The following is a 14654-nucleotide window of genomic DNA, read 5'->3' on the forward strand; positions in this document are numbered from 1 at the left end:
TCTATATTCTAGTTGCTGAAGACACCTTTTCTAAATTTGTATGGGTAGAACCTTTAAAAACTAAATCAGGATTAAAAGTAGCTAATGCGTTTTTAAAAATCATACAACAAGCGATTAAAGATAAACACAATCCACCGAAAAATTTACATGCTGATAGAGGAAAAGAGTTTTATAATAAAGATATGAGGATCGTTTTAAATAAGTACAATATCAATCTTTATAGTACTGGAACAAAAAATAAAGCTTTCTTTGTTGAGAGGTTCAACCGTACTTTAGGAAATAAATTCAAGCCAATATTATATGACAGTTTTGATTGGCTTTCGTTACTACCAAAAATTATAAAATCTTATAACAATTCTTATCATACCACGATTAAAATGAAACCAAAAGATGTTAATAAAGAAAATGAAAGGCAGTTATTAGAAACCGTATATATGATTACATTAACAAATAAAAAACCAAAATTTGAAGTTGGTGATAGAATTAGATTGTCTAATATGGTTGATATATTTCGTAACAAATTAAAAACGAACTGGACTGAAGAAATATTCACAGTTGTAGAAAAACGCGTATATAATGTTTGGATTTATTTTGTTTCTGATCTTAACGGCGAAAAAATTAAAGAGGGTATATACGAAGCAGAAATGCAACTAACATTATTATAAGAATTATTGAAATAATACAAATAAAAATAAATATAATTTTTTTCTTTTCTTTTTTTAATTCCACAATCTTTAAGTTTGCCTTGATTAATAAATTCGCTGTGTTCATGAGTACTTTGTCTGAATACGAAGCACTAGTCAAGAACGTATTCATTTATTAACTAGAGAAAGAGTATTTGCTAAACGTCTTTTTGCTCGTTCTTTATTGTTATATCTAATAACAGGATTTTTGTTCAGTAACGCGTTTATTTTTTCTTCATCATAACTATTGACCTCTTTTAATTCTTATTCCAATACATTAATTTTATTATCTTTATACTCAATTTCTTCGTCCATTTTTTCTATTGTTTCAACCGCAGCATTTCCTAATTCTTTTAAAATTCTGTTTTCCATATACAGTTGATTAGATGCTTTAACTTTATTACCAACAGATAAACTATTAAACTCAATGCAGTCTTTTTTTATTCTATTTTGAATAATTTTTATCTGATTTTTGTCAGCAACATCAATTAGTGCCATTATTTATTAGATAAGGAATTCATAGTCTTATCAAAAATTTTATCAAATTCTTCTTCATCTTTTATACTCCCAGCGGTATGTTGAGCACTAGTCCCTTTCAGGGACGCTTTGTAATCTGATTGAGATGTGTTTGCTTTGTGTTTAGATTTAATTTGTTTTTGTTTTTTGTTATATGTTGTTTGATTTTGTGTTATGTTTAATTATTGTTTCACCAGTGAGAAATTTTATTTGATTCCTAATTGTGTTTTCACCAAGTTTATTCTGTTTAGCAAACTCTTTTAAGGTAATATTTTTAGAAGTAGGATCTCCTTTTTGTGCTAAAAAATTTAATGCTAATTGTCTTGATCGCATATTATTTAAATTCTTAACTGATGGAATACTAGACTCTGTTAACGTATAATCTTTTTTAATTATTATATTTATCTTTTGTTTAGCTGACTGTTCCCTTTTGGTATTATGAGCCATTTATTATGAAATAATATCTTTCTAATAAATGGGGAATAAAGATTGTCAGATTGATCATGAACAAACATTTCCGAATAATGAGTCGTTATTAAGAAAATGTTCCATTTGTCAAACCATAAAATCTCATTCAAATTTTGTTAAAAGTAAAAATCAGAAATATGGAATCGGATACGTGTGTTATGATTGCAAAAAAAGACGAAATGATAAATTTACTTGTAATATATGTTTTATGGATGTTCCGATAAGATATAAAAAAAGACATTTCAAAAAAATATGGCATGAAAAATTAGAAAAATATATTAACGACTTAAAAGGATAATCTCATTCATAAATTTTTTTGAATAATTTTTTCCCTAGTAAATGGGGCTCTCGAAAGATGAGCTTCGTAAAATGACCGTTGAGGAACTTATAAAAATTACTAGGAGTTCGTCTTTGACACATGAGCCGTCCTCGATGGATAAATATTTTTTAACACCACAAGCAAATAATGAGATTGTGCTAAATAAACTAAGTTTAAAAAAAATAAAAACCATCGCAAAAAAGATGGGGTTAAAAAACTATTCACAATATAACTCAAAGACTAAATTAGATCTTATAAAATTAATTCTAAAAGAAGAGCTCAATGCTGGCGACTGGTTTAATAAATTAAATAGACTCAATATTAAAAAATTAAAATCAATTGCTGAAAAACTAGGTCTAAAGATAAAGCAAAATAGTAAAAAGACAGATCTAGTGAATCAAATTTCAGATAATGCCCTCATGAGCGAAGCGAATTTAAATACTGTTCTTAAAGAAATCGGGTCTCAAAGTTTAGAGGAATTATTAGAGGAAACCATGTCAAAAAACGAATCGACTCAGAATACAACGATAAAAGAATTAAGAAAAATTGCTAAAGAAAAGAATATCAAAGGTTACTCTAAAATGAAGAAGGCAGAATTATTACAAAAAATTAACGACCAACCGTTCGCTTTCGAAGATAGTTATTTTACAGAGTTTTCAAAAAAATCTAAAATTAAAATAATAGAAACAAAAGCTGAATACACCGAAAAATGGAAGAAACATAAAGTTTACTATAAAGTTATATTATTGAAAGAGGAAGAATCATCCGAGTCTGATCTTTTAGACATAATTATGAAAAAAATTACTGCTGTTAGAGAGGGATTAAATGAAATGATTAAAATAGTAAAACAGAAAACAAATTTCAAAGAAGGAGATTTAATGAATATAGTGGTTAATCATCCTGATCTTTGGAATCCTATTTCAACAGGTATGTCAAGAACCTCAGATATTAATAATTTATTAAACAATATTCAAAGTATCTTAACTTCAAATCAAGATTTAGATATATACGGTTGTACGTTTAATGCTGAAGTAGTTAATATGCCTAGAGGTGCTACTAATGCGAAAAGATTGCTAAATATAGCAGAAGACTCACGAACAAAGAAAAGTATAATACAAATAAAAAACAAAGATAATTTATGTTGTCCAAGAGCTGTTATTGTTGGATTAACTTATCATACAAATATTATACTTGGTAAAGAATATGATCGTAATGATATAAGATATATTAGAATGGGAAGAAATTTACAAACTACTTTAGCTCAAGAACTATGTAATCAACTTGGGGAATATAATAGAAATTATTTTACTTTAGATGATATTGCGAATATAGAAAGAATATTAAATATTCAAATAAAAATCGTAGCAGCCGAATGTTTTAATTCTATAATATATTCAGGACCTGAAAAAGATGTGAACGTTTATTTATATAAAAATGGAAATCATTTCGATACAATCAATAGTATGACAAGTTTCTACGGTCAGTCTTATTATTGTAAAAAATGTGATAAACCATATCAAATCAAAGACGACCATAAATGCAAAAAAGAAAAGAAAATGTGCCTAATGTGTTTTAACCCCAAACACGAAGAAGACTCTAGAATATATTGTGAAAAATGCAATAGATACTGTTTTAATCAAGAATGTTTAGAAAATCATTCAGAAGTTTGTGAAAGATTTCATAAATGCTTAAATTGTAATAAAATACTCAAAAGAGGTGATAAAATGGTTGACGAAGGTAAAAAAATGATTGAAGAAGGAAATAAAATAATTGAAGAAGGAAATAACAAGAAGGGTAATCAAATCATTAAAAAAGGTAACAAAATGATAGAAGAGGGTTGTATATATATTCGTATGAAGAAAATTACAATTAAAATTCGAAATTCATAAAATAATTATGGTAAATTATATGTTTTTAATTTGTTGTAGCCAATTTAGGGCGTCTTCGGTAAGTAGATGTAGTTTGGAGAAACCTTGCTGGAATTTAGTAAGGGGACATTCTTCCACAATGTGTTGGATGGTTTCTTTTTCTGCACCGCATTCACAAGAAGGGTTTTCACGAATGTTCCAGTGAAACAACATATTATTGCATTTGCCATGGCCGGTTCTAAAACGATTTAATTTACACCAGATTTTCCTAGGTAGGTCAAATCCCGGAATTTGTTTTGTAGGATCCTCAATTAGATTTTTATTGAAAATATCTACGTCTTGCCAGGCTGCTTTCCAATAGTCAGATTTGGAAAATGGTTCCATGAGAAATTCTTCTTTCCAAAGTGGTTTACGCGATTTTAATCTAAAGGGTGGTAAATTTGCCATGTCTTGTGTTATGGAGTACATGTTCGGTGAATTTTGAAATTTATCCCAAATTCGTAGAGGGTTGTAAAGAACACAGATGTGGATGGGAAAAATGTCGAAATTGTTGTAAAGAAGTTGAAACATTAAAACATAAATGTTATATGCAATGGAAACGACAAAAAGGTGGAATCTGCCAAACAAAAATAAAAGAAAATGACAAGGAATACACAGTAAAAGGTTGTAAAAATTGTAACGAAAAAGGTTGTACCATAATATACTCTAAGGAAAAAATTGAAAACAAAAACTATTGGGTTTATCAATGCTGTGATTGCAAAAATTGTAATAAAAAACCACTGAATGATACGAAACCGTTTAAATGTGTTAACTGTGGCTCTACAAGACATACAAATCATTGTACCTATACAAAAAAATATTTATTCTTTGATTATGAAGCGCTAATTTAGTTATATCTCACGATTTTAGCGGAAATGTTAATTCTTTTAAGAGTAACGAAGATTTCTGTAAATGGTTAATTTCTAGAGATCATCGAGGGCACACAGCTATTGCACATTATTCTAAAGGTTATGATTCTTACTTTATTCTAAAATATTGCGTTGAAAACGGTATTAAACCTTTCTGCGTATATAATGGATCTAAAATAATGTTAATGGAAATAAAATCAATTAATTTAAGAATTATTGATAGTAGTAATTTTGTTCAAGGACCTTTAAAAAATTTCCCTAAAACATTCGGTCTAAAACAACTTAAAAAAGGATATTTTCCACATTTCTTCAATACTACAGAAAATCAGAACTATATTGGAAAAATACCTGATACAAAATACTATGGTGCTAATTCTATGAAACCAAAAGAAAGAGACGAATTTCTAGAATGGCATAAACAAAAAAGAAAATAAAATTATTTGTTTGATTTTAAAAAAGAACTTTATGATTATTGTAATTCTGATGTTGATATATTAAGAAGAGGATGTCTTGAATTAAGAAATCAGTTTCTAGAAATTGCTAATATAGATCCTTTTAGATACATTACTATTGCAGGTGTTTGCTTGGCTATATATAGATCAAAATATATTAAGAAAGATACAATAGCTGTTGTTGATAAGCTGAAAAAAGATCAATATTTTCAACAATCAATTTCATGGTTAAATAGTTTTCATAATCCAAATATAAAACACGCATTGAACAATGGTGAAGTGAAAATATGTGGATCAAAAGTTGACGGGTTTGATGAAAAATCCAATACTGTTTACCAATATTACGGTTGTTTTTGGCATGGTTGTACTAAATGTTATAGTTCAGATTTTATTAATAATAAGAATAAAACAACTATGGAAGATCTTTATGAGAAAACAATAGAAAGAAGCGAGCAAATAAAAAAAGCTGGTTATAACTTAATAGAAATGTGGGAATGTGAGTGGACAAAGTCAAAAGAATATAAGAAAGAAATGAAACAAATTGAAGAAGAAATTAAGGAATTGGAAGAACTTAATCCTAGAAACGCATTCTTTGGTGGAAGAACGAATGCAACAAAATTGCGCGTTAAGGCAAAGAAATTGAAATATATAGATATTTGCAGTTTATATCCAACAGTACAATGTTACGATGATTATCCAGTTGGACATCCTACTAAAATATTCAAACCTCGTATGTATAATTCAGATTGGTATGGTTTAATAAAATGTGCAATTTTACCACCAAAAGGTTTGTATCACCCCGTTTTACCTGTTAAGAATAAAACCAAATCTGGTGATAAAAAACTAACATTTCCATTATGTCAATTGTGTGCAAAATTAAATAATCAAAAAGATAAATGTTCTCATACGGAATCTCAAAGAATTATCAGAGGAACCTGGTGTACCAACGAAGTAAGAAAAGCAATTGAAAAGGGGTACAAAATAATAACTATTGATGAGGTTTGGCATTTTTACAAAAAATCATCATATTTATTTAAAGGATATGTGAAAGCGTTTATGAAAATTAAATTAGAAACTAGTCCTTGGCAGGATGATTTTGAATCAGAAGAAGAATATAGAAAAGCCGTAAAAGAAATTCTAGGTATCGAATTGGGTAAAATAGAAAATAATCCTGGAAAGAGAGCTGTTGCAAAAATCTGCTTAAATTCTTTATGGGGTAAATTTGGGCAAAGACAAAATATGGGCGCAACAGAATATGTTACAGATGTTAAAAGGTTTTATGAAATTTTATTAGACGAGAAACTTGATAATATACGTATAAACGATATAAATGAAAATATGTTACAAATTGATTATAAGATAAAAGATTGTTATGTTGAAAATGATTTCAATACCAATATATTTATAGCTGCCTTTACAACTGCAAACGCAAGACTAAGATTATACGAAATGTTAGATAAGTTAGGAAAAAGTGTGGCATATTATGATACAGATAGTATTATATATATAGACGATGGAAAAAACACTGTTAAAACGGGCTGTCTATTGGGAGATTGGACAGACGAATTAGGTAAAGGCGTATGGATAATAGACTGGATATCAACAGGTCCAAAAAGTTATTGTTATAAGACTAATACGGGTAAAGTTGTTTGTAGAATAAAAGGATTCACGTTAAATTATGAAACGTCCGAAAAGATTAATTCCGATAGTATAAATAATATTTTAGAAAAGAAAGACAGTAAAATCAGTACACAATATAATCGAATTACCAGGGATTCTAAAACTAAAGAACTTTTAAATAAAATAGAAACAAAAGAATTTGGTTTTGTTTATGATAAGAGGGTTATTCTAGAAACCTTTGATACAGTACCATTTGGATATTAATCGTTTATTTATAGTACATTAACTTGTTATAGTTTTTGAGACACATTAATTAAAAAAATAATAATTTTGAAGAAGTTATTTATCTATCGTTTTTATTCCATCATATTACTTATTATACAAATTGGAAATTTAATGTACATACAAATAATAATTGAAGACTTGTTAAGGTCTAACCTATTTATGGAAAGTTATAAATCTTTTGAATTTTGAAATATACATAAATTGCATTGACATTATAATAAATGGACGAAGCCTAGTGATGTTTTAGCGTAGGATCATTGAAATTGTAGGGTAAAGTGGTGATGTACCACGTGACAATAGGCTACGTCAGATTTGACATTTGACAACTGACAACTGACAGTACACATAACCTCTTTTCTTAGCTGTAATGTTTTCTACAAGAAAGATTCTTTGTTTTCCTTGGGAAAACTACAATAACAACGTCTTTATATTGATAATACTATTGTTATTTAACTTACGGATGAAATGATATGTTACGAGTACTATGCTTTTTAATAGTAGTTTATTTGACGAGTTCGTTTCACTCGCGTTTTAAAATGGCCCACGCGTGCCAAAAAAGACCCAATTTACACAAAAACGAGTTGAATACAACGTTTTTTTGTTCGACGAGCCCCTTAAAGGCTCCAAATCGCTTAAAACCTTTAAAATTAGCTTGACGTTTCGTTTTGACAAGTTGTGACATTTATCAAAATCCGTTCACATAGGAGAAAATTCTCAAATTCTGACAGTGTCGAACAAAAAAACTATTTTTGCACCCAAACACCCAATACTTTACGACCATTGCATTTATCTAACTATTACTAATAGTTTCTGACAATGTTTAAACGTACAAACTACTGAACAACTAAACCACTAAACAATTACACAAGTGAACAATAAGATAAAACACTAACACTTTAAATTCAAATATTCCTCCGAAACAAGTCTTTCAAATTTGACAGATTCAGAAGTCAGTGTTGCCAACCTGATGGAAAGATTGACAACATTCGATCAGCTGATAATTACTTTTTTCTTTCTATCTATTTTTATGTATTGTCACCACCACCTGCCACCACCTCTCTCTCTAAGTCCGTCCATTTTATTATAATGTCAATGATAAATTGCATGCAGCAGTAGTGTTAAATTGGTTGCCTAGGTATCTCGGAAAATTAATACTGGTTTTAGGGCTTGGCGTATGGGTTGTGCGCATATGCAAAATGGCTATTTTGATATTCTGTATTATTGTTATTTTAAAGAAATGCCATCCTATGCCTATGTTTTGTGGCCATCGTAGTTTCCACTCGATTGTTTTATGTCTGTCTGAACACCTTTAGGGAAGAAGAAAGAACTGTTTTGTTTATTCCGTCGGTTCTGTGGCATTCGCCTTGGCAGCGTATGTGCAGGTGCAGTTTGCCCTTGTGTAGTCAGAATTGTGAGATAAAGAAGAATATAAAAAGCGTGGTAAAAGCCAGTTATCTACATTTTTGTTGATAAAATGGATATGGAAAAAATGTTAGAAGAATATCGTCAAGCGCAGCGGATACGAATTAGTCGTAAATTATTAGCCAACAACAAAGCAATGACATTGGTTCAATTCAGAAAAGTACAAGTCCAAGACGGCGACGGCCCATGTTTTAAAGACGTCACGATGGAGATTAGGAAAGGGACACATCCCGATCCAGGTTGTGTTTTGTTTTACAATCAAGCTGCCAAATTTTATCTCAACATAGTGGGTTGTTCATTTATTTTTAACGATAAATTACCATGTGAGAAGCAATTACAAATAATATTCGATGAACAAGAAGGGGAAGAAGAGCGAAGGGAAGATATCCATCTAAGTTTTGCCACGGCAGATCTGAAAAATGAGTGTGCGGTGGCTTTAGTAAACTATTTGGACTTGAGGTGAGAAATCAATCTAGCAAATCTATTTTATTTGTAGCAACCGCTCAAGTCCACTTGTATAAGAAGAATCATTAAGGATCATCTAATAAAAAATCATTATAAATTAAAAATAAAATCATTTGCACTAATTGACAAATATATATTTTCCAACACTTACCCCCAATTTCATAATCAGCCTAAAGTTACTTTAACATTAAAGTTTACCATTTACCATAGAAATATATTGTTGCAACAATCCATTAAAGTCACTTTAAGATAAAGTCGACTTTAAGTTTATTATGAAACTGGCCCTTAAATCAAAAGGATGGAACCCAAAAAGGACAAAATGACGAATTTTAAAGTGTTTTCAAAGGTGAATCAGTTTCGCCGAAATCGTATTCATGTGTACTGAAATGGCCCAATAAAAAAACAAAGTCAAAATGCTAAAAACAAAGAGTCTGGAGGTGCCTTATAAAGGTTTATTTTTATCAAAATTTTGTTCAATGGGTGGATTTCCTGAATCATTAATTTTGAACTGTTGTGTTGAATAGACCCATCTACATGAGTTTGTATTGCATGCTTTCTACCTTATAGAAACAGGGCAAATGTTCTGAGGGGGGCCTTATAAATTTTGCACTTTTCGAGTTACCTTGAAAATCAGGTTGTTTTCCTTAAAAAGATAGATTTTCCAGACGCCCTAAAACAAGGCGTCAAGAAAATTGATGTCAAAACAGTATTTATTAACGAACCGGGTTTGTATTTATTAATTATGAAATCTAAATTTCCACAAGCCATTGAGTTTCAAAAATGAATTTACGCTGGCTTTAAAAACAGGAGTGTTTTCACGATTTTTTCTGCTTTTCTATTTACCATTGACAATCGGGGGTGTTTTCCTTAAAAATGTTAATTTTAAATCGGGGTGTTTTCACGATTTTTTCTGCTTTTCTGTTTACCACTGAAAATCGGGGTGTTTTTCCATAAAAAGTGCTGTGTGCTGAAGGGGCCTATATAGTAGTATTGTGACTGCGGTAAGTTGATAGTATGTAAAAAAAATGTTTTGTTTCAATAATTGAGTTTTGTGTTGGAAATTTATTTGATCGTAAACATGTATTTTGACTGAACATGCTCTATTTTTTAGATCATGGGTTATGTTACTTCGATGGTTTATTTTGTCGACACTTTCCATAAATATCAAATTGCCGTCGCTCCTATACCAAAATATGCGTGGACAACACCAAATATGCCAGTCTTAGGTTAATGTAAACAAAGTTAACACTTGTACAAAAGTCGTACACATTTACATAAATGTATATCCATCCATCGAATAAACTACACATAAGTACTTTTTTATTTTTACCTTTACACAAAATGGAAATGTACCTATTTTTTAATTATAACTGAACAAAAATATTAATGTTAAGAGTTTCTTTACACTTAGTTGTGTGACCTATACCTAATGATTTTGTATAATAAATTAATATATAATTACTATTGGGAACAAACAGTTTCAAATAATTCACTGACTTTAATAACTATCTATGTTAAATTTACTACAAATGTTAACAGGAATAAATTAAATTAGTTTAGAACGTCGTACCTATTTAATTTAAATTTAAAAATAAACTTTTAAATTAAAAATAAATGTTACTTAGGTATATCTTGAAATCTCATAAAATTGGTACATATCATAATTCTTAAGAAATTAAGAAGTAATGACGACATACACGTAACTCTAGCAAGTTACGTCCCCCTATCTGCTGATTCACATTCTAAAATTTCAAATTTGTAACGTTAAAGATACCAGAAATATACCGACGGCGCCGGCGACGTCGCACTCACAGTTATTAAATATCTGATAATGATAAAGTTTATCAAGTTGTTTGTATTGATAACGGATTATACGTTGTGAAATTTATGAAGCAATGTTCAACCGGTTTACGTTGCTGTTACGTTGTTGGATGGTGATTGTAGATGGCACTGCAAACATTTCAAAAACCAACCAAGCATAGCATTAATTATTGGCTACCTCCATTTGATCAAATTTGGGTAAGGTCGTTGTAAAACTTGTAAATCATTCATCGAATATTTGAATTTGGAAAAACATGATTGATCTGGTTATAAATATGTCCTTGTTAGACTAGACAGTTTTAAGCGACATAATTTGAGTATAGTTTTCCCATTTATAATTTGGTTTTACTACCAGCCCTGTTATCAGGGAGTTAAATACCCCGACAATAGGCAACTACCGCCATAAATCCTAGGACTGTAAAAGAAGGTCGGTTGTCTGTTGTCTGACTAGGCTACAATATCTTCACGTCTATTGCCAAAACCACAACCCCAGCCCCTAATAATTACAATTGCACTGCCGTAAAACCAAATTATAAATGGGAAAACTTTTATACATGGTCGGCGAGGTTTACCATGGAGCTTGTATATGATTGGTGGAGTAAACGGAGTTCACAGTTTATTAAAAAAAAACTATATGTGGTTCTGTCGAAACTTAGAATTTTTTTGGTAATGTAGGTACAAAACTATAATTTTTTTCGCGATTTTCCTCGACGAACGCTCATGTTGAAAAATGTCACAAAAAGATGATCTTCTTCTGTTCGGTGAACTTGAGCGTGAATGAATGAATGTCTATGTACTTTGGAGTGCGCTAAATTGGGACGTGGTTTTCAGAGTTTAGGAGGCAGATTGCTAGATGTCAGAAAGAAAAGAAGGGAAACATTACGCTTTGAAAACTACGCTTTAGAACTTCAGTTTTCAATTTCTTTTATACTTTATGTGAAATTCATTTTGAGTAGTTTCAATATTTCAAATGCAGGGAAATTTAAAAAGTTGCCCGGAAAATCTTCCTTTTCTCAAAACAAGAAAAATTGTAAATTGTAAGAATGATAAATATGCACATAGGTACAGGTAAGTAAAGGTAAAGACGGAGAGAGAGCAATTTAATCCAATCACGTCAATGTATCAACTGGGCAGCCCTGGGCTGAGCAAGTGACAAAATGTCCACGTTGATCTCTGATTGGCCTTGTAGATTCAGTCCTTATTTATGACGATGACAGGTAATGTGTGATCTATTCTAGTATGTTTTAATTTTCTAGAGATTCTTCAGTATTAATTCGCATTCATTTGAAAGCTTCGTATTAAATTGTACTCATCTAGAATTAATAATTAAAGAAGGGACCATTTTTGAGCCAACGAACACCGTTGGTTCACATATAATTTTTGGATAGTCGAACAATTAGTCAAATATGTAGAGTGAAAAAAATAATAATATGTTAATTTTTCCTTTGATTATATTTTTTATTCCGCTTTAGTTGGTCCACATGAAGGCAGTAGAAAACAACTGAAAAAAAGTATGAAAACATTGAGAACATTCACTAGATATAATAAAAATTAAATCATTATATATCTGCTTTCTAAAATAAATTCTAGTAAACAAAATTTCAGTGATCTATGTGTAGATATAATAATGTATTATAAGGATCTTAATTTTTTTACTCAATTATATATATAGCTCAATATAGTTGTAACAGGTACTTGTACAACAATAGGCTGAACAGATATATTTTTATGCAAAAATGGGTGATTATATTCGTTATTTCCGCATGTGAGTAATAATATGGTAGAATGTGAAGCACATGTGAGTTGTTTTTAGATTTTTGTGTAAAGATTTTCTGGCTAGGTTCCAGATGTAAATATTACGTCATAAAAATAAATCCACAGTCGAAGTTATAAACTGTAAAAACACATTTGCGTACGATACTTATCAGTATAGTGTCCTACTTATTAGAATTGTAAAGTAAAAATGGGTGTATTTAAAATGAATTTTTTTTTGATATTTTGATAAATTTCGGCTTTGTTTAAATTTCCCGGTTTTAAAAATAAGGTTTCATGGAAAATACAACTTGATTAGATAAGATTATCAAGGTGAAAATATTCAGATAACTATACTGTTATTGCTGTGGTGTGTGTATCGTGAAACAGAAAATGGGGGTAATGTAATTTAATGTTAAATTTAAACAACTACATTAATTTTCTTTTAGACAATAGTTTATGGAACAGGTCATATTAAAACTTCCCAAGGAATAATAAAAATTTGTGAATGTGTAAGTGTTAACGGCTTCTTTTTATCTAATCTGTGGAATTACTTGCTACATTATAAGTTTTGTGAAAAAGCGTCTCTCTCATTAAGTATATTTGTTTGTGATAAGAAATGTTACGGTAGTTAGTGGTAAATTGCATTTTACGATAATATTGTGTTGTTAAATAAAGGATGTTTATTAATGTATTTTATTTTTAGGTAATATGTTTTATTGGTCTTATTCTAATAGCTATTGATGGATGGTCAATAGATCTAATAAATGCGTATGTGGTAGGCACAGCCATAGGATTAATCGTATCATTTCTTATTTTATTACTGCACATTACAAAAGCAGGGAGACCACTTCAAGGATTTTTAGCATTTCAGTTGTATCTTAATCTTATTTTATTTCTCTACTTGGTAATCGTTTCGGCTGTTTTACTGTCGAAACACTATGGTGCACGATACATGGCTGGAGGGGTAACTTCTGCAAATTAATATGATTTTGCTTTAACGTTGTGTTTACAGAGTTTTGGAATAATCGCTGCTGTTTTATATTTGCTAGATGCAATAGACTGCTACAGGATTGATCCGTCACCGTTATTTTGTTTTGCTTAATATTATTTTATTATAAATATAAACCACGTTTAGTACAAACAGTTTTAAATAATTTACACTTCTGAGTAGTCAAATATCAAATAGTTTTAAATCAACTGGCATGTATGTTTTCAATTGAAATTTTTTAAGAATATTTTGTGGTCTAACCAAAGAATTTTTATTACGTGACGTTTATATCATTACTGGCAATAGTTTATTTTTAAACTATATCCGTTGCGAGAGTAGGTATCATAGATTGTGGTTAAGGATATCTACCAATTCTTCTTAATTCACAGCTTTTTCTATTCATTTTCTCTAGGTTAAGTTGATAGTCATAATCATAATACAAAATAATTCTTTTGTTTGAAAGTGATGAAAGTTTATCGGACAAATGAAAAAAAAATTGCTTTCGTCATATTTTCACTTTTTTGTACGATGTGGCATATTGAAAAACACAAACAAAAATCTACTCCAAAATGAGAATAATTATACAAGGTGATTCACGAGTAATAATGAGCCTAACAAAATTTATGATGCAACCAACAATACATGCTCGTCATAGTTTTTTAGTTTGTGCGTTTATTAATTATTCCACATAATGATTTTAATTAAATTTGACAAATAAATGTAATGTCGGGCATGTTGACTATGTTGTATAAAATGAAAATATGTAGGGGAGACCGGTGTCAATTGTAACAGGTGTCGAAACTAACAGGGTTGATTTTAGCGTCATTTTTGATAAAAAGTTTGAAAAGTCTTCAACAACGTATGGCATATCTACTTTACCAATCGAGCATTGGTTGGCGCAATGCAAGTAGGTCGCGTTGTTCTTATTTAAAAAAAATTGTGATAATTGCAGCAAAACGTAAGTTTCCGCACACAAGTATTTTTCGGTCTACACCCTAGTTTATTATACTTATTACAAATCTGATTAAGACCCCACAATGCATGTTCTTTTAGCTATCTGTTGAATACGTTAAATTTGTTAGGT

The 14654-nt window shown here is 30.0% G+C and overlaps 1 protein-coding gene and 1 long non-coding RNA gene across 4 annotated transcripts; one reads left to right on the top strand and one right to left on the bottom strand.

Moving 5' to 3' along the window:
• Window positions 1-1750: 1750 nt before the first annotated feature.
• Window positions 1751-13723, top strand: LOC138132339 (uncharacterized). Of its 3 annotated transcripts, none has more exons than XM_069049835.1 (5): window positions 1751-9000; window positions 11659-12978; window positions 13029-13091; window positions 13286-13546; window positions 13595-13723. In XM_069049835.1, exon 1 carries the CDS (start codon window positions 2007-2009, stop codon window positions 3873-3875), a length of 1869 nt encoding a protein of 622 aa, XP_068905936.1. In that variant the 5' UTR covers window positions 1751-2006; the 3' UTR covers window positions 3876-9000; window positions 11659-12978; window positions 13029-13091; window positions 13286-13546; window positions 13595-13723. The 3 variants fall into 3 exon arrangements, with proteins under 3 accessions (XP_068905936.1, XP_068905937.1, XP_068905938.1); XM_069049837.1 differs by having other exon boundaries at window positions 1781-9000; XM_069049836.1 differs by lacking the exons at window positions 11659-12978; window positions 13029-13091; window positions 13286-13546; window positions 13595-13723 and adding an exon at window positions 9038-9128.
• Window positions 8580-11412, bottom strand: LOC138132355 (uncharacterized). Its single transcript, XR_011160058.1, has 2 exons — window positions 10819-11412; window positions 8580-10748 (listed from the first exon to the last, which is right to left on the bottom strand). It is a non-coding gene; the product is annotated as an uncharacterized lncRNA (long non-coding RNA).
• Window positions 13724-14654: the final 931 nt, after the last annotated feature.

The sequence above is a fragment of the Tenebrio molitor genome, chromosome 5 (assembly GCF_963966145.1).
Source record: "Tenebrio molitor chromosome 5, icTenMoli1.1, whole genome shotgun sequence".
Classification (NCBI taxonomy): domain Eukaryota; kingdom Metazoa; phylum Arthropoda; class Insecta; order Coleoptera; family Tenebrionidae; genus Tenebrio; species Tenebrio molitor.